The 20,513-nt window shown below is 42.3% G+C and overlaps 1 protein-coding gene across 1 annotated transcript in view; it reads left to right on the plus strand.

The window, feature by feature from the left end:
- igdcc4 (immunoglobulin superfamily, DCC subclass, member 4) overlaps positions 1-20,513 on the plus strand; it is a 239,601-nt gene that overhangs the window by 171,393 nt on the left and 47,695 nt on the right. Inside the window, exons 8-10 of the mRNA XM_034186751.1 lie at positions 2,278-2,442; positions 14,939-15,076; positions 18,563-18,745. Coding sequence (XP_034042642.1) covers positions 2,278-2,442; positions 14,939-15,076; positions 18,563-18,745 — 486 coding nt within the window. The remainder of the gene's footprint in view (positions 1-2,277; positions 2,443-14,938; positions 15,077-18,562; positions 18,746-20,513) is intronic.

The raw sequence follows: 20,513 nt of genomic DNA on the forward strand, positions 1-20,513 counted from the left end.
TGCGGCAAAATCCGCAGCGCCGCACGTCTCGGTAATCGGAGTCGCAGAGCTCCATGGCCACTGAGAGAGGTTTATATCTTTTTAATGACTTGAATTCTTTGCGGGTCCCGCCTCCGTACCCCGCAACCGTAACACCGGAGGTGAAAGACAAATTTTCAATGCAACACCACTCAATCAAATGGGCGTATGAAAAAGTCCCCCAAAATAATTTTCAAGCACAAATAAAAGAAATGTGTACTCACCAAACATGCCGCAAGACATTATGAAGTTTTAAAAAAAGTAGATCCTTCCGTATAAGACAAGAAAAAGGTGCAGATGCAGACTGACGTAAATCCACAAATTACAGTTGGCACGCGCAATGCATGCTGAGATAGGGTCTTCTCTGTGACGTCTCAGTAGCGTCCCGGATGTGATGACTGTTTTGCGGAGGGCTAAATTTTAGCTGTAAATTTGTCATTTTTAAACGAAGATTTCGCCGTTGAATGACAGATCTGGGCTTGCAGATTTACTTTACTACATTCAGAAGGATCTTATGTGTATCTATAAGTCATTTTTTGGTCCAAAGATCTGACTGCATTTATTTCAGTGCAGCCAACTTGGCACAAGTCCAGAGACTACGCTCGCTGTTTTAATGCGGAGCGGCCGGTGACACCTGTTGCTCGCAAGGACAGACTTCTTGCGGCAAAATCCGCAGCGCCGCACGTCTCGGTAATCGGAGTCGCAGAGCTCCATGGCCACTGAGAGAGGTTTATATCTTTTTAATGACTTGAATTCTTTGCGGGTCCCGCCTCCGTACCCCGCAACCGTAACACCGGAGGTGAAAGACAAATTTTCAATGCAACACCACTCAATCAAATGGGCGTATGAAAAAGTCCCCCAAAATAATTTTCAAGCACAAATAAAAGAAATGTGTACTCACCAAACATGCCGCAAGACATTATGAAGTTTTAAAAAAAGTAGATCCTTCCGTATAAGACAAGAAAAAGGTGCAGATGCAGACTGACGTAAATCCACAAATTACAGTTGGCACGCGCAATGCATGCTGAGATAGGGTCTTCTCTGTGACGTCTCAGTAGCGTCCCGGATGTGATGACTGTTTTGCGGAGGGCTAAATTTTAGCTGTAAATTTGTCATTTTTAAACGAAGATTTCGCCGTTGAATGACAGATCTGGGCTTGCAGATTTACTTTACTACATTCAGAAGGATCTTATGTGTATCTATAAGTCATTTTTTGGTCCAAAGATCTGACTGCATTTATTTCAGTGCAGGTCTACTTTAACTCCGCGGACTTTTGGCCAGTCATCTACCATCTTTGTACTCCTCATAGAAGCTGTGTGTGCGCAATATGAGCATCCAATCGGAACTGATTCACCGTCACATGGTTTTCCAATATCCAGTCATAGGGCAGAACAGTCTCAGATGGTAGGAACAAAGATTGTTAGGAGCAGTGATCTGTTACTCTGTGAGTTTTTGTTTCTGTAAAAATAGAACAGCTGTGTGACACTATATTCACATGAAATATATTGAGTTTGTACAAAATACCTACAATTTACTTGTCGACATTGATTTTATTGACAGCAAGCAATTTTACTGTGGAGCAAGAGGATTTAACTATGGAGGACTTCCACTATAAAAGAGCCCATGGAGATCCCTGGTGTTAGTTATTAATATATGGACAAAACCCCAGTTATGTGATACCGCTATGCGGTTGTGTGTACTGTAATAAAACTGATTTTGGTGCGATTTGTAGGTTATAAGGATTTTGTGTTGATTTTATGGATTTTATCACTTGGTTATCCAGGTGGACCCTCAAAGGGGTTGACATGTATGTGGTGCTTTCAAAGGGGTTGACATGTATGTGGTGCTCTCAGAATTGGCTTGAGTATGTGTACAAGCAGAGTGTGCACTTGTAGTGAACTCGCCTTTCTAAGATATATCTGAATATTGCGATATATGAATGACAGAAGAACTCTGTGCTCGACTGCAGATCAGGTTTTTGCTGGTCTGTGTTGCAGTCACGTCGTGCTGTAACACCAGTGCATCAACACTGCGCCTAACCACACCTCGCCTTCAGACCATGTCCATGAGTGCACAGATAGGTGCAAGTGCATTTGCTATTTAAACAAGGTAGTTGGAAACTAGCAATAACCTGTGCTCTGCAGCGCGCGTCATGTTATGGCAGGTGAAAGATAAGGCCTTAAGTGCATTTAGGATTTGTTTAAAAACAAATTACATTCATACTGTGTAATTAGATTGTTTTGATTGCATTGCTCTCAGGGTCAGACACATTGGAGTATCAGTTTGCGATGAACAACGACACCACGGAATATCTTGTGGTTGACCTTCTCCCACATACGGCGTACACCTTCTTTGTGGTGGCTTATTCCCCCATGGGTGCCAGTCGTCCATCCCGACCTGTTACAGTGGAGATGCTGGAAGATGGTAAGTAAAAAAAAACAACAATTCTCATTGTGTCACAGAGTAAATATTCTAATAAGTTAGGACACACTAATGCCAATCTAACATCATAGCATAATCGGTCCCCCATCATTATCATCAAAAACATCCATTCAAATAAAGTAGTGACACAGAAGTTTTAAAATGTGACGGATGTTACAGTTTATTTCATGTGGATACAACTTTTTTTATATCTCTGAATGCATATGTGCATTTAAATTTGAGTATATACCTACTTGATGTACTTTCATCCCCCCGTTGGTTGTAAGGCCTGGAAAGTGAATATAGAACTGCACTCCGTCCATCCTTGTGTGCACCTCTGCAGATGTCAGTCACGCATACATAATAACTAACAAACTATGTATGTATGTATTCAATATTTTATTCACACAGAACGGCAAGTGTATACATCACAATGGAGAAATTCATAAAGATTAGATTTGATTAGATAGAACTTCATTAATCCCTTGGGAGTCTTCCCAAGGGATTAATGAAGTTCCAGCAGCGTTGGATAGCAGCACCGACAGTAAGAGCACATAGAGCATCAGAAGTAGAAGAAAGAGACAATTTGCAATATGAAAATACAAATATAAATACCAGAAATACTGTCTTACTGGCTACATCTGCTCCTCTCCTCCGTCTCCTTGCATGTGTGTAAAACCTCTGTTTGTATGTGGATTTCTGTCAAAATTTGTTACCATGTTCCATTTATTTCGTCATATAAAACCGCTAACTATATATATATATATATATATATATATATATATATATATATATATATATATATATATATATATATATATATATATATATTAAGTTAGCGGTTATATTCACTGGTTATGATTTTTTTTATTTATGTTACAACTGGTGGCATTTGAAAGCGCTGCATTCTGGTGATGGCATTTCACAACACTATTTAGAGTTCACTTGGTTTGGTGGTGGCATTTGGCATTATTATGTGGTATTGATCTGACTGTGGTACTGATCGGACCGTCTTGTGTGCTGTCGCACACTGACATGTTTCATTACCTGCTCGGGGAATTTCCTGCACTCACACAGCCAACCTTTTCATCATTTGCTGCCAAGCACGGAGTAGAGCACCACGTCACCACCACGAGCCCGTCTGTCTACTTCCAGGTAAGGCATCTTGAACTGGTAAAGCTCATCATTGCCAGAGCTGAGTTCAACAACATGGAACGCCTTGGCATTATCCATCATTCCACCAGCCCGTGGGCGTCGTCCCTCCATATGGTTCCCAAGCCCGGCAGTGGGTGGCCCCCCTGCAGTGATTACCACCAACTTAACAATACTACAACTCCAATTCCTCATATCCAGGATTTTTCAGCGCACTTGGCGGGTAAGGTCATCTTTTCTAAAGTGGACCTTGTCCGTAACCCGTTGGACGTCCCCAAAACAACAGTGATCGCCCATTTTGGACTGCTTGAGTTCCTGAGAATGCCTTTTGGCCTTGTTCCAGCACCTCATGGACTCTGTGCTATGTGACCTACCTTTCCTGTTTGTGTACCTGGACGACATCCTCATGGCCAGTACCTCCCAAAGGGAACACCTGTCCCACCTGTGGATGCTTTTTGAACACCTCAGCCTGCATGGGCTGATCATCAGTCCAGCTAAGTGCCAGTCTGTTTTGACTATCGTTGACTTCCTGGGACACCAAGTTATGAAGGACGGGGCTGTGCCACTCCTGTCTAAGGTGGACGCAGACTTAACTTTCCCACGGATAGTCACAGTACGAGCCCTGCAGGAGTTTTTGGTTGCCCTTAGCAATTCAGCGAACAAATTCACGCCACTCTCCGTTTTCCTCCCTATAAAGTCACGAGTGTCCTCTTGACTAACTTCTTGGTGTCTCACATCTTGAGTATGAGACTCAAGTTGTAGAATTCTCCCTGCTAGGGAGGCTAAAACTCTCTCACCTTGATCAGACATCTTGGTTGAATGAAATGATCTGGAGCCTGTATCAGAATCCTGCACTTGTCACCAGGGTAACACAAAGTGGGGGTGTATCATCATAACAGTTTATTTTTGGCTGTCAGCGAATCTTATTTTCACCAAAGGTTAGGGCCCCTTCACACATGGTGCGAATATGTACAACTCAAGGTGACTCACGATGAAACAGCTCATACACGTTTTGCATACGTTTCCTGCTTCATGCACACTTTATGTGCAGTTTGACCAAATTCACACCATGTGTGAAGGGGCCCTTTACCTTGCTGCACATTTGAGCAGCTTTTGTCGCCATCTAGTGGGTATTGTCAGCATTTCAGGGCATCTGGTACATTTCCCACTTGAAACACAAAATTCAGTTATAACTAGGACTGCAAGCGCAGTTCCGCGCAACCGCCTACCCAGGCCAGTGGGTGCCCTTGTGACCACATGTGGGCATGTGCATGCAGGGGCAACCACTCATCACACAGTTAAAATTTTAAGCAAATCACACAATGCATGAAGGAGTTATGACATGTTGATTGTTCATCCACTAGGGGGTGCTCAGTGTACAAACAGAGGGTCTGGGTGTGTTCAGGGGTCAACCGTCATCATACATGTGAAGTTTCAAGTGAATCAGGCAAAGCATGAAGGAGTTATCATGACTTGATGTTCCATGGCAAAGGGTCAAAATGGCGGCACCATAGCGGCCACACCCTTCAACATAGAGAAAAGCTTTCGATAACTTTTGGTCAGTGTCATCTCTGGATGCTGTCAAAGAAATTTGAAGTGCATTGGACAATATCCCTGGGAGGAGTTCGTTCAAATACAACATGTGGAAATCACGCCAAAATGAGAACAAAATTCAAAATGGCTGACTTCCTGTTTGGAGTAGACCCATGGTGCAAGAGAGTTTTTTGTACGTCTATGCAAGTCACACATATGTACCAATTTTCATCTCTCTACTCCAAAAAAAAAACCCCTATGGGGAGGGGTTTTTGAAAGTTTCAAGGGGGCACTATTGAGGGATTTTGCCCTGCCCACGGGCGATGCCCCTATGAATTGTAAGAGGTTGTCGTGCTTGACCTGTGTTTCAATTTTCATGATGATATGACAAAATTAAAGCCGTCAAAAGGAAGAACGTAATTTCATGGCGAATGGGCAATATTCAGCACGCCGCCACACGGATGCCGTTACTCGTAACTTCACGGCGATCATCGCCTACGTTCAACAAGTTGTTCTGCATGTTTTAGAAGTGGAAGGAAGTTGATGGGGTTAAGTATGTGACTTCAGTACCTGTTTAAGTATAATGTTCATATGGCGAAGGGTCAAAATGGCGGCACCATAGCAGCCACACCCTTCGACATACAGAAAAGCTTTTGATAACTTTTTGTCAGTATCGTCTCTGGGTGATCTGTAAGAAATTTGAAGTGCATTGGACAAAATCCCTAGGAGGAGTTCGTTCAAATACAACATGTGGAAATCATGCCAAAATGAGAAGAACATTCAAAATGGCCGACTTCCTGTTTGGAGTAGACCCATGGTGCAAGAGACTTTTTTGTACGTCTATGCAAGTCACACATGTGTACCAATTTTCATCTCCCTACTCCAAAAAAACCCCTATGGGGAGGGTTTTTTGAAAGTTTCAAGGGGGCGCTATTGAGGCATTTTGCCTCGCGCATGGGCGAAGCCCCTATGAATTGTAAGAGGTTGTTGTGCTCGACCTGTGTATCAATTTTCATGATGATGTGACAAAATTAAAGCCATCAAAAGGAAGAACATAATTTCATGGCGAATGGGCAATATTCGTCACGCCGCCACACGGACGCAGTTACTCGTAACTTCACGGCGTTCATCGCATACATTCACCAATTTGTTCTGCATGTTTTAGAAGTGGAATGAAGTTGATTGGGTTAAGTATGTGACATCAGGACCTCTTAAAGTAAAAATAGGACATTTCCTGCCACCACCGGGGGGCGCTATGGCGCAGGTGGGAACTTAAGATATGTAGACGTTCAGGGCTGAGCCCTCATCATGTCCAGCAAGTTTGAAGGATCTACGATGAAGTATGTGGGCATGACAGCCGTTCTAAGTGAAATGGCGTGCTCCGAAAAGCTCGCCAAAGTTTGACGATCCCTAGCAGCCACGCCTTTTGACTTAATTAGAATCTTTTGATAACTTTTGATCATCATTGTGTTGTGATGATTTTGACCAAATTTGAAGACGATCGGATGAAATCCCTAAGGTTAGTTTGTTCAAATGTAAGCAGTGGAAATGGCCAAAAATGGCAAAAATTTGTTCAAAATCGAAACTTAAAATCAAAATGGCCGACTTCCTGTCGATATTTCACCATGACAGTAAGAGACTTTTTCATGCGTCCTGGCATGGTAAATATGTGTACTGAATTTGTGAGGCTACGATGAAAAAAAGCCCAATGCGGAGGGGTTTTTGAAAGTTTCTAGGGGGCGCTAATTCGCGATTTTTCTGCGACCATGTGCAACGCCCCCAAAATATCGAATTTCCGATCCAGACGGACGACTTTGTAAAGTTTGGTTAGTTTTTGAGCATGGGAAGAGGCCGAAAGTTCGATTTCAAAAGTGGCAAGAATAATAATAATAACTAGGACTGCAAGCAGTCATATACGGGCCCTCGTTCCGTGCAACCGCCTACCCAGGCCACTGGGTGCCCTTGTGATCACATGTGGGCATGTGCATGCAGGGGCAACCACTCATCACACAGTTAAAATTTTAAACAAATCACACAATGCATCAAGGAGTTATGACATGTTGATTGTTCATCCACTGGGGGCGCTCAGTGTACAAACAGAGGGGCTGGGTGTGTTCAGGGGTCAACCGTCATCATACATGTGAAGTTTCAAGTCAATCAGGCAAAGCATGAAGGAGTTATCATGACTTGATGTTCCATGGCAAAGGGTCAAAATGGCGGCACCATAGCGGCCACACCCTTCGATATAAAGAAAAGCTTTCGATAACTTTTGGTCAGTATCGTCTGTGGGTGATGTGGAAGAAATTGAAGTGCATTGGACAAAATCCCTAGGAGGAGTTCGTTCAAATACAACATGTGGAAATCACGCCAAAATGAGAACAAAATTCAAAATGGCTGACTTCCTGTTTGGAGTAGACCCATGGTGCAAGAGACTTTTTTGTACGTCTATGCAAGTCACACATGTGTACCAATTTTCATCTCCCTACTCCAAAAAAAAACCCCTATGGGGAGGGTTTTTTTGAAAGTTTCAAGGGGGCACTATTGAGGGATTTTGCCCCGCCCACGGGCGATGTCCCTATGAATTGTAAGAGGTTGTCGTGCTTGACCTGTGTTTCAATTTTCATGATGATATGACAAAATTAAAGCCGTCAAAAGGAAGAACGTAATTTCATGGCGAATGGGCAATATTCAGCACGCCGCCACATGGATGCCGTTACTCGTAACTTCACGGCGATCATCGCCTACGTTCACCAAGTTGTTCTGCATGTTTTAGAAGTGGAAGGAAGTTGATGGGGTTAAATATGTGACTTCAGTACCTGTTTAAGTATAATGTTCATATGGCGAAGGGTCAAAATGGCGGCACCATAGCGGCCACACCCTTCGACATACAGAAAAGCTTTCGATAACTTTTTGTCAGTATCGTCTCTGGGTGATCTGTAAGAAATTTGAAGTGCATTGGACAAAATCCCTAGGAGGAGTTCGTTCAAATACAACATGTGGAAATCATGCCAAAATGAGAAGAAAATAAAAAATGGCCGACTTCCTGTTTAGAGTAGACCCATGGTGCAAGAGACTTTTTTGTATGTCTATGCAAGTCACACATGTGTACCAATTTTCATCTCCCTACTCCAAAAAAACCCCTATGGGGAGGGGTTTTTGAAAGTTTCAAGGGGGCGCTATTGAGGCATTTTGCCTCGCGCATGGGCGAAGCCCCTATGAATTGTAAGAGGTTGCCGTGCTCGACCTGTGTATCAATTTTCATGATGATGTGACAAAATTAATGCCGTCAAAAGGAAGAACGTAATTTCATGGCGAATGGGCAATATTCGTCACGCCGCCACATGGACGCAGTTACTCGTAACTTCACGGCGTTCATCGCCTACATTCACCAATTTGTTCTGCATGTTTTAGAAGTGGAATGAAGTTGATTGGGTTAAGTATGTGACATCAGGACCTCTTAAAGTAAAAATAGGACATTTCCTGCCACCACCGGGGGGCGCTATGGCGCAGGTGGGAACTTAAGATATGTAGACGTTCAGGGCTGAGCCCTCATCATGTCCAGCAAGTTTGAAGGATCTACGATGAAGTATGTGGGCGTGACAGCCGTTCTAAGTGAAATGGCGTGCTCCGAAAAGCTCGCCAAAGTTTGACGATCCCTAGCAGCCACGCCTTTTGACTTAATTAGAATCTTTTGATAACTTTTGATCACCATTGTGTTGTGATGATTTTGACCAAATTTGAAGACGATCGGATGAAATCCCTAGGGTTAGTTCGTTCAAATGTAAGCAGTGGAAATGGCCAAAAATGGCAAAAATTTGCTGAAAATCAAAACTTAAAATCAAAATGGCCGACTTCCTGTCGATATTTCACCATGACAGTAAGAGACTTTTTCATGCGTCCTGGCATGGTAAATATGTGTACTGAATTTTGTGAGGCTACGATGAAAAAAGCCCAATGCGGAGGGGTTTTGAAAAATTCTAGGGGGCGCTAATTCGCGATTTTTCTGCGACCATGTGCGATGCCCCCAAAATATCGAATTTCCGATCCGGACGGACGACTTTGTAAAGTTTGGTGAGTTTTTGAGCATGGGAAGAGGCCGAAAGTTCGATTTCAAAAGTGGCAAGAATAATAATAATAATAACTAGGACTGCAAGCAGTCATATACGGGCCCTCGTTCCGTGCAACCGCCTACCCAGGCCACTGGGTGCCCTTGTGATCACATGTGGGCATGTGCATGCAGGGGCAACCACTCATCACACAGTTAAAATTTTAAACAAATCACACAATGCATCAAGGAGTTATGACATGTTGATTGTTCATCCACTGGGGGCACTCAGTGTACAAACAGAGGGGCTGGATGTGTTCAGGGGCCAACCGTCATCATACATGTGAAGTTTCAAGTCAATCAGGCAAAGCATGAAGGAGTTATCATGACTTGATGTTCCATGGCAAAGGGTCAAAATGGCGGCGCCTTAGAGGCCACACCCTTCGATATAAAGAAAAGCTTTCGATAACTTTTGGTCAGTATCGTCTGTGGTGATGTGGAAGAAATTGAAGTGCATTGGACAAAATCCCTAGGAGGAGTTCGTTCAAATACAACATGTGGAAATCATTTCAAAATGAGAAGAAATTTCAAAATGGCCGACTTCCTGTTTGGAGTAGACTCATGGTGCAAGAGACTTTTTTGTATATCTATGCAAATCACACATGTGTACCAATTTTCATCTCCCTACTCCAAAAAAACCCCTATGGGGAGGGTTTTTTGAAATTTTCAAAGGGGCGCTATTGAGGCACTTTGCCCCGCCCATGGGCGAGGCCCCTGTGAATTGTAAGAGGTTGTCGTGCTTGACCTGTGTTTCAATTTCATGATGATATGACAAAATTAAAGCCGTCAAAAGGAAGAACGTAATTTCATGGCGAATGGGCAATATTCAGCACGCCGCCACATGGATGCCGTTACTCGTAACTTCACGGCGATCATCGCCTACGTTCACCAAGTTGTTCTGCATGTTTTAGAAGTGGAAGGAAGTTGATGGGGTTAAATATGTGACTTCAGTACCTGTTTAAGTATAATGTTCATATGGCGAAGGGTCAAAATGGCGGCACCATAGCGGCCACACCCTTCGACATACAGAAAAGCTTTCGATAACTTTTTGTCAGTATCGTCTCTGGGTGATCTGTAAGAAATTTGAAGTGCATTGGACAAAATCCCTAGGAGGAGTTCGTTCAAATACAACATGTGGAAATCATGCCAAAATGAGAAGAAAATTAAAAATGGCCGACTTCCTGTTTAGAGTAGACCCATGGTGCAAGAGACTTTTTTGTATGTCTATGCAAGTCACACATGTGTACCAATTTTCATCTCCCTACTCCAAAAAAACCCCTATGGGGAGGGGTTTTTGAAAGTTTCAAGGGGGCGCTATTGAGGCATTTTGCCTCGCGCATGGGCGAAGCCCCTATGAATTGTAAGAGGTTGCCGTGCTCGACCTGTGTATCAATTTTCATGATGATGTGACAAAATTAAAGCCGTCAAAAGGAAGAACGTAATTACGAAGAACGTAATTTCATGGCGAAGGGGCGAAATTCGGTGCGCCCCACACAGAAGCCGTTACTTGTAAGTTCACGGCGATCATCGCCTATGTTCACCAACTTGTTCTGCATGTTTTAGAAGTGGAATGAAGTTGATTGTGTTAAGTATGTGACATCAGGACCTCTTAAAGTAAAAATAGGACATTTCCCGCCACCACAGGGGGGCGCTATGGTGCAGGTGGGAACTTAAGATATGTAGACATTCAGGGCGGCGCCCTCATCATGTCCAGCAATTTTGAAGGCTCTACGATTACATATGTGGGCGTGACAGCCGTTCGAAGTGAAATGGCATGCTCCGAAAAGCTCGCCAAAGTTTGACGACCCCTAGCAGCCACGCCTTTTGACTTAATTAGAATCTTTTGATAACTTTTGCTCACCATTGTGTTGTGATGATTTTGACCAAATTTGAAGACGATCGGATGAAATCCCTAGGACGAATTCGTTCAAATGTAAGCAGTGGAAATGGGCAAAAATGGCAAGAATTTGCTCAAAATCGAAATTTAAAATCAAAATGGCCGACGTCCTGTCGATATTTCACCATGACAGTAAGAGACTTTTTCGTGCGGCCTGGCATGGTAAATATGTGTACCGAATTTCGTGAGGCTACGACGAAAAAAGCCCAATGCGGAGGGGTTTTTGAAAATTTCTAGGGGGCGCTATTTTGTGATTTTTTTCTGCGACCATGTGCGACGCCCCCAAAATATCGAATTTTGGATCCCGCCGGACGACTTTGGAAAGTTTGGTGAGTTTTTGAGCATGGGAACATGCCGAAATTTTGACTTCAAAAGTGGCAATAATAATAATAATAATAAATAATAATAATAATAATAATAAACAGCGCAATTACAATAGGGTCCTTGTAGGACGTTGCCTACTCGGGCCCTAATAAATAATAATAATAACTAGGACTGCAAGCAGTCATATACGGGCCCTCGTTCCGTGCGACCGCCTACCCAGGGCAGTGTGTTCCCTTGTGACCAGATGTGGGCATGTGCGTACAGGAGCAACCACTCATCCCTAGGAGGAGTTCGTTCAAATAGAACATGTGCAAATCATTTCAAAATGAGAAGAAAATTCAAAATGGCCGACTTCCTGTTTGGAGTAGACCCATGGTGCAAGAGACTTTTTTGTATGTCTGTGCAAGTCACACGTGTACCAGTTTTTGAAATTTTCAAGGGGGCGCTATTGAGACACTTTGCCCCGCCCATGGGCAAGTCCCCTATGAATTGTAGGAGGTTGTCATGCTTGACCTGTGTATTAATTTTCATGATGATATGACAAAATTAAAGCCGTCAAAAGGAAGAACGTAATTTCATGGCGAAGGGGCGATATTCAGTACGCCACCACACAGAAGCCGTTACTCGTAAGTTCACGGCGATCATCGCCTATGTTCACCAACTTGTTCTGCATGTTTTAGAAGTGGAAGGAAGTTGATGGTGTTAAGTATGTGACATCAGTACCTGTTTAAGTATAATGTTCCATGGCGAAGGGTCAAAATGGCGGCGCCATAGCGGCCACACCCTTCAACATAAAGAAAAGCTTTCGATAACTTTTGGTCAGTATCGTCTGTGGGTGATGTGGAAGAAATTTGAAGTGCATTGGACAAAATCCCTAGGAGGAGTTCGTTCAAATACAACATGTGGAAATCACGCCAAAATGAGAACAAAATTAAAAATGGCCTACTTCCTGTTTGGAGTAGACCCATGGTGCAAGAGACTTTTTTGTACGTCTATGCAAGTCACACATGTGTACCAATTTTCATGTTCCTACTCCAAAAAAAACCCTATGTGGAGGGGTTTTTGAAAGTTTCAAGGGAGCGCTATTGAGGCATTTTGCCCCACCCATGGGCGACGCCCCTATGAATTGTAAGAGGTTGTCGTGCTCGACCTGTGTATCAATTTTCATGATGATATGACAAAATTAAAGCCGTCAAAAGGAAGAACGTAATTTCATGGCGAATGGGCAATATTCAGCACGCCGCCACACGGATGCCGTTACTCGTAACTTCACGACGATCATCGCCTACGTTCACCAAGTTGTTCTGCATGTTTTAGAAGTGGAAGGAAGTTGATGGGGTTAAATATGTGACTTCAGTACCTGTTTAAGTATAATGTTCATATGGCGAAGTGTCAAAATCAAATCAAATCAATTTTATTTATATAGCGCCAAATCACAACAAACAGTTGCCCCAAGGCGCTTTATATTGTAAGGCAAAAGCCATACAATAATTACAGAAAAACCCCAACGGTCAAAACGACCCCCTGTGAGCAAGCACTTGGCGACAGTGGGAAGAAAAAACTCCCTTTTAACAGGAAGAAACCTCCAGCAGAACCAGGCTCAGGGAGGGGCAGTCTTCTGCTGGGACTGGTTGGGGCTGAGGGAGAGAACCAGGAAAAAGACATGCTGTGGAGGGGACCAGAGATCAATCACTAATGATTAAATGCAGAGTGGTGCATACAGAGCAAAAAGAGAAAGAAACACTCAGTGCATCATGGGAACCCCCCCAGCAGTCTAAGTCTATAGCAGCATAACTAAGGGATGGTTCAGGGTCACCTGATCCAGCCCTAACTATAAGCTTTAGCAAAAAGGAAAGTTTGGGTTAAGTATGTGACATCAGGACCTCTTAAAGTAAAAATTGGACCTTTCCCGCCACCACCGGGGGGCGCTATGGTGCAAGTGGGAACTTAAGATATGTAGACGTTCAGGGCGGAGCCCTCATCATGTCCAGCAAGTTTGAAGGATCTACGATGAAGTATGTGGGCGTGACAGCCGTTCATGGTGAAATGGCGTGCTCCGAAAAGCTCGCCAAAGTTTGATAACCCCTAGCAGCCACACCTGTTGACTTAATTAGAATCTTTTGATAAGTTTTGATCACCATTGTATTGTGATGATTTTGACCAAATTTGAAGTCGATCTGATGAAATCCCTAGGACGAGTTCGTTCAAATGTATGTAGTGGAAATGGACAAAAATGGCAAAAATTTGCTCAAAATCAAAACTTTAAATCAAAATGGCCGACTTCCTGTCGATATTTCACCATGACAGTAAGAGACTTTTTCGTGCGGCCTGGCATGGTAAATATGTGTACCGAATTTCGTGAGGCTACTATGAAAAAAGCCCAATGCGGAGGGGTTTTTGAAAATTTCTAGGGGGCGCTATTTCGCGATGTTTCTGCGAAAATGTGCGATGCCCCCAAAATACCAAATTTCAGATCCGGCCGGACGACTTTGGAAAGTTTGGTGAGTTTTTGAGAATGGGAAGAGGCTGAAATTTCGATTTCAAAAGTGGCAATAATAATAATAATAATAACTAGGACTGCAAGCAGTCATATACGGGCCCTCGTTCCGCGCGACCGCCTACCCAGGCCAGTGGGTGCCCTTGTGACCACATGTGGGCATGTGCATGCAGGGGCAACCACTCATCACACAGTTAAAATTTTTAACAAATCACACAATGCATCAAGGAGTTATGATATGTTGATTGTTCATCCACTAGGGGGCGCTCAGTGTACAAACAGAGGGGCTGGGTGGATGAGTTTGGAAAGCTTGGTGAGTTTTTGAGCATGGGAAGATGCCGAAATTTCGATTTCAAGAGTGAGAATAATAATAATAATAATAATAAATAATAATAATAATAATAAAGAGCGCAATTACAATAGTGTCCTCGTAGGATGTTGCCTACTCGGGCACTAATAATAATAAATAATAATAATAATAATAATAAACAGCGCAATTACAATAGGGTCCTTGTAGGACGTTGCCTACTCGGGCCCTAAAAAGTATTTATAAATGTCAGAAATGCATGATTTATTGGCAGGCATTGCTTTGATCTCCCAGTGTTAATGTGTAAAACTTTCAAATTTGAGAGTTTTACAGTTCTACAGTTTTAAGATACGAAGCTTCAACAGAAGGAATGCATTTCTGATGACAAGCACAACTTACAGTTGTGAATTATAAACCTTCCAGATTTACATTTTGAAAGCAGAACTGCTCATATTTTATTTACCCCAAATCCCACTATGGTAGCATGGATAAGTTGTTTTATTTACATATATAGCATCAGAAATCAAAAGACATACTTCAATGAATATCTGCTATTTCATATATCAAAGTGATCAAGCCAACACTTGATGTTTGAGTGTGTCTTCTTACAAAACTATGCAGTGACTAAAATATCTGCATGACCATGCGAATATCTACAGAATTGATTTTTCTTTACTCCTGCAGTGCCAAGTGCACCTCCTCAGCTGTCTGTGGCTAGCATCTCCCCCACAGACATCAGGCTGATGTGGCACCCGTTGTCCTCCCAGCACAGTCGAGGAGCTGTGACTCGCTACCGCATTGAGTACAGCTCTCTGGATCTGGGTGAGTAAACACCGCTTGTCATCACTGACAAGAAATTGTAAATACATTCCAAACTAGAAGCACTCAGAGAGTGCAAACCTCCGCCAAGGCCATGGGGTCCCTGACGCCATAACATCTACACGCCGTGGTATCATTCAACCTATAAAAGTCTAACGATGTTTGCTCAGTAGTAAAAAAAAGTTTCATCTGCTGTGACTGGATAGCATGTATCCTTAGCGCTTGGCATCACAGTTTATTGCAACTTGCACCTTTCCCAGAAGCTACTGTCATCTGAGCACTGATATTGATATTGCATGTGCTTATAGACAAAAACAAATAGAGACAAAATTCAATTTATTATTCAACTAAACTGCAAATATATGAATTTTTTAACATTTATGAAACACTTCTCTAAACAAGGCCATAGGGTCACTGACCCTAAAGAGATTCCCTCCTTGGCACAGTGATCTATTCAACAATTCAGTCTTACAACCAAAACTATGATACATACACTTTTCTTTCCTTTATATTTGACATCCTTGACCATGAAAACACACCACTAGAACTTGGAATCACTTTTATGTCTTTATTAGTTCAAAGGTTATTGTATAAAATGATTTTTTATGTAATGGAGGTTTTCTTCTGGATCTAGCTCCATAACATTTGAAGCTACATCAAATCTGATGACACCTTACTGAATCAGTACAGATTCAGCTACAATTTGGTGTTAGTTGTGCATCTCTAGCTTCATTTGTCACCTCACACTGACACATTTTCTATTTTCCCTATATTTTTGCATTTTCTGGATCACCAGATCCAAAATCCGGATCTGATCAACACCAAACTTTGTTGTTTGATAGAACGTTTGACTATGTTACACCCTAATTTTTTTTCAAGCCTTTCTACCTTGTTTTGTGGAGTTAGAAACTAGAATGTTAAAATTCCCCCTATCCCGCAATGGTGAAGAATCCTTTAAAAAATTCCTGGATCCGGATCGTGATCCGGATCACCACTAAAATTTAATCACTTGTTCCTCTTGTCATTTCCAACCACTCCACAAAATTTCATCAAAATCTGTTCAATACATTTTGAGTTATCCTGCTGACAAACAGACAGACAGACAAACAAATGCGACCGAAGACATAACCTCCTTGGCGGAGGTAACAAAAGCAAACAGAGATTTCTGACGTCCGCCAATCCGGATCTGGATCACCTCCAAAATTCAGTGGAGTCTTCCATGCCCTAATATATATCTGTGGTGCAAATTTGGTGAGAATCTGTGAAGACGTTTTGACATCATCCTTCAGAGCCTATATAAAGGGAAAGCTTGACCCAGAATCTGGATCCGGATCCAGATCACTTCCAAAATTCAGTGGAGTCTTCCATCCCCCATTATCTATCTGTGGTGCAAATGTGGTGAGAATTCCTGAAGTAGTTTGACATAATCCTTCAAAGTCTATATAAAGGGAAATCTTGATTCTGGATCCAGATCACCTCCAAAATTTAATGGAGTCTTCCATGGGCTAATATCTGTCTGTGGTGAAAATTTCATCAAAATCCGTGCAGTAGTTTTGACGTAATCCTGCTAACAGACAGACAGACAAATCAATGCCAGTGATTTTATTCCATCCTTGGCCGTGTAACAACTTTCAAATTAAACAACAGACTGAAATAGCATCTAATTCAACAGCAGTGAGGACATACGGTATTGCTCAGGTGTTGTGCAATGAACTATACGATTGAGTCATTTTCTCAACAAGGTGCCCTCGACACACAGCAGTTGAGATGATTAACTGCAGGAATCATTGAGAGTTGAGTAACTGAATTCCAAGTGATACAGTGGGGTAAAAAAGTATTTAGTCAGCCCCTGATTGTGCAAGTTCTCCTACTTAGAAAGATGAGAGAGGTCTGTAATTTTCAACATAGGTACACCTCAACTATGAGAGGCAAAATGAGAAAAAAAATCCAGAAAATCACATTATAGGATTTTTAAAGAATTTATTTGTAAATTATGGTGGAAAATAAGTATTTGGTCACCCACAAACAAGCAAGATTTCTGGCTCTCACAGACCTGTAACGTCTTCTTTAAGAAGCTCTTCTGTCCTCCACCTGTTACCTGTATTAATGGCATCTGTTGGAACTCATTATCTGTGTAAAAGACACCTATCCACAGCCTCAAACAGTCAGACTCCAAACTCAACCACGGCCAAGACCAAAGAGTTGTTGAAGGACACCAGGAAGAAAATTGTAGATGTGCACCAGCCTGGGAAGAGTGAATCTACAATCGTCAAGCAGGTTGGTGTGAATAAATCAACTGTGGGAGCAATTGTAAGAAAATGGAAGACATACAAGACCATTGATAATCTCCCTCGATCTGGGGCTCCACTCAAGATGTCATCCTGTGGGGTCAAAATTATAATGAGAATGGTGAACAGAAATCCCAGAACTACACAGAGGACCTGATGAATGACCTGCAGAGAGCTGGGACCAAAGTAACAAAGGCTGCACATTACGCAGAAAGGGACTCAAATCCTGCAGTGCCAGGCGTGTCCCCCAGTACATGTCCAGCCCTGTCTGAAGTTTGCCAGTGAGTATATGGATGATCCAGAAGAAAAGTGGGATAATATCATGTGGTCAGATGACACCAAAATAGAACATTTTGGTAAAAACTCAACTCGTCGTGTTTGGAGGAAGAAGAATACTGAGTTGCATTCCAAGAACACCATATCTACTGGAAACATCATGCTTCGGGGCTGTTTTTCTGCAAAGGGGACAGGATGACTTATCCTTGTTAAGGGAAGAATGAACGGGGTCATGTATTATGATATTTTAAGCCAAAACCTCCTTCCATCAATGATAGCATTGAAGATGCAACATGGCTGGGTCTTACAGCATGACAATGATGCCAAACACACCGCTCAGGCAATGAAGGAGTGGGTCCGTAAAAAGCATTTCAAGGTCCTGGAGTGGCCAAGCCAGTCTCCAGACCTCAACCCCATAGAAAATTTGTGTAGGGAGTTGAAAGTCCATGCTGCCCAGCAACATCCCCAAAACATTACTGCTCTAGAGGAGATCTGCATGGAGGAATGGGCCAAAATACCAGCTACAGTGTGTGCAAACCTGTTGAAGACTTACAGGAAATGTTTGACCTCTGTGATTGCCAACAAAGATTATGTTACAAAGTATTGAGTTGAACTTTAGTTATTGACCAAATGCTTATTTTCCACCATAATTTACAAATAAATTCTTTAAAAATCCTACAATGTGGTTTCCTGGATTTTTTTTTCTCATTTTGTCTCTCACAGTTGAAGTGTACCTATGATGAAAATTACAGACCTCTCTCATCTTTCTAAGTAGTAGAACTTGCACAATCAGGGACTGACTAAATACTTTTTTGCCCCACTAAAATACCACCGTGTATCTTTTGCTAAATACAACTTTTAGAACCTCATCTTACTGAGTCCATTAGTGGTGATCACATACTGTAAGATGTGTATGTTCCCACAGTGGACAATGTTTTCTCTGTGGAGGTGGGCAGTAACGAGACACAGTTTACCCTGAGAGAACTGCAGCCCAACCAGGCCTACCAAATGAGGATCGCTGCTGGCACAGGCATCGGCTTTGGGGTTCCATCACAGTGGGTACAGCACCAAACGCTGGCCTACTACAACCACAGTGACAACAGCATGGGTAAGATCTGCTGCCACCGGCCACCAGGCAGGCAGCAGGGCACCACACATCTCTGGAAACTGTTCATTATCTCTTTAGGAACAACTTAAAACATGTTTTCCCAACATTTTACTGTTTGCATATTTGAAATGTGCTCACTAGAGATGGGCGGGGGTGAAAGTATTTTTAATTTCTTGCCAGTACTATCACAATCTATATCGCTTTATCATTTTATATTGTTCATGTCTGCTTGGGCTTCCTTGAAAAAAAATGAACATTTCAATATTTTCGTTCATGTATTGACAAAAATGAAATTCAGGGGTGGTGAACAAGTGGTTAGTGCACTTGCTTTCAATGCAGAAGGTTCCTGATTCAAACCTTACTACTGTCTGTTTCTCCATGTAATGTGGAGTTGTGTCAGGAAGGGCATCTGGTGTTAAACCAACATGCAGTTCCACCTCCGACCTACTGTGGCCACTGTGAGTGAAAACAAAGAAGCAGCCGAAGGGACTTACTTTATTGACAAAAAAGAAATTGGAAAACACTTGACATGTGTTTTGAAATATTTTACTGTGAGTGGCACCTTTTAAAAGGCTTATGTGCAGATAGTGAAAACATTCAGAATCCTCACAACTTATTTTGTTTTAATTTCAATAACTGCTTAATTTAACATATGAACAGTTAATTTGTTTTCTTTTTAGAACATCACAATCAGCACTTCACAAGATCATAAAGAGAATCTCAGAAAAAAGTTTCCTTCAAACTTTCAGGAGTCACAACAACAAAGAACTCTTGAACTCTTCTCGAACAGTTACTTTCTGGCATATAGCCCAGTTTAACTATGTACAGTGGAGCCTTGACATATAAGTTTAATTCGTTCTGTGACCAAGCTCATAAGCCAAACTGCTCATATTTCAAACACATTTTCCACATTGAAAATAATTAAAATAATTTGAATCCGTTCCAGCCTTGTAAAACGTCCCCAAACCACTTATCACAGTTAAACACTTGTTGCAGGCCATAGCCTTCCTTCGCAACAAGTGCAGCAAAACGTGTGACGTATTCTTCCGCTGCCTTAACGTCCACACTTGAAGCTTCTCCTCCTTCTTCTCTCCATTTTCCTTTTTGCTCCGGTGGCATCCCGAAGCGCGACTCGTAACTCAGATTTCCGCTCATATTCCAAACAAAAATATGGACCGAGCGACGGCTTGTATTTCAAAAAAGCCTGTATGTTGATTCGCTCATATGTCGAGGTTCCACTGTATAGTCAAATAGATTAAACACTTGAAATGTGTGTCCGTCACTCTTAAATGCTAAATATAACGCAATGCTTAAATACCCTCGGCTGTATGAGCCTTGTGTTCTTCATGCAGCTGTTTAATTAATTATTAAGATCCTGTTGTCTTACATACAATTTGCACATGTTCAATGAAGCCCCTCTATTAATCTTACACCCTGTCTGTCTGCTTTCAAATGCCTTTCCTTTCATAAACTGGCTGCCTGCCTTGTTTGTTGTGTTTGATCCACAGAGAAATGTGGCTCAGAGTTCTGTGATGTGCTATGTCCTAAGTGGACACAGCCAAAGTGGAGCAGAGTGCACAGGAGGACAGCGCCTGTCCACGGTTTCCTGCCGCACACAGAGAGAATTTGGCTGCGCCCAATTTGGGATAAAGCTGAATCCTCTCTGTGTGCAGCAGTACATGTCACACAATTCAGAAAAACATGTTGGAATTATAAGCCTGTATTTATAATTTTGTGAATGAGATGTGCATTATTTGGAAGAAAGTCG

This window comes from Thalassophryne amazonica, chromosome 2 (genome assembly GCF_902500255.1).
Source record: "Thalassophryne amazonica chromosome 2, fThaAma1.1, whole genome shotgun sequence".
Classification (NCBI taxonomy): domain Eukaryota; kingdom Metazoa; phylum Chordata; class Actinopteri; order Batrachoidiformes; family Batrachoididae; genus Thalassophryne; species Thalassophryne amazonica.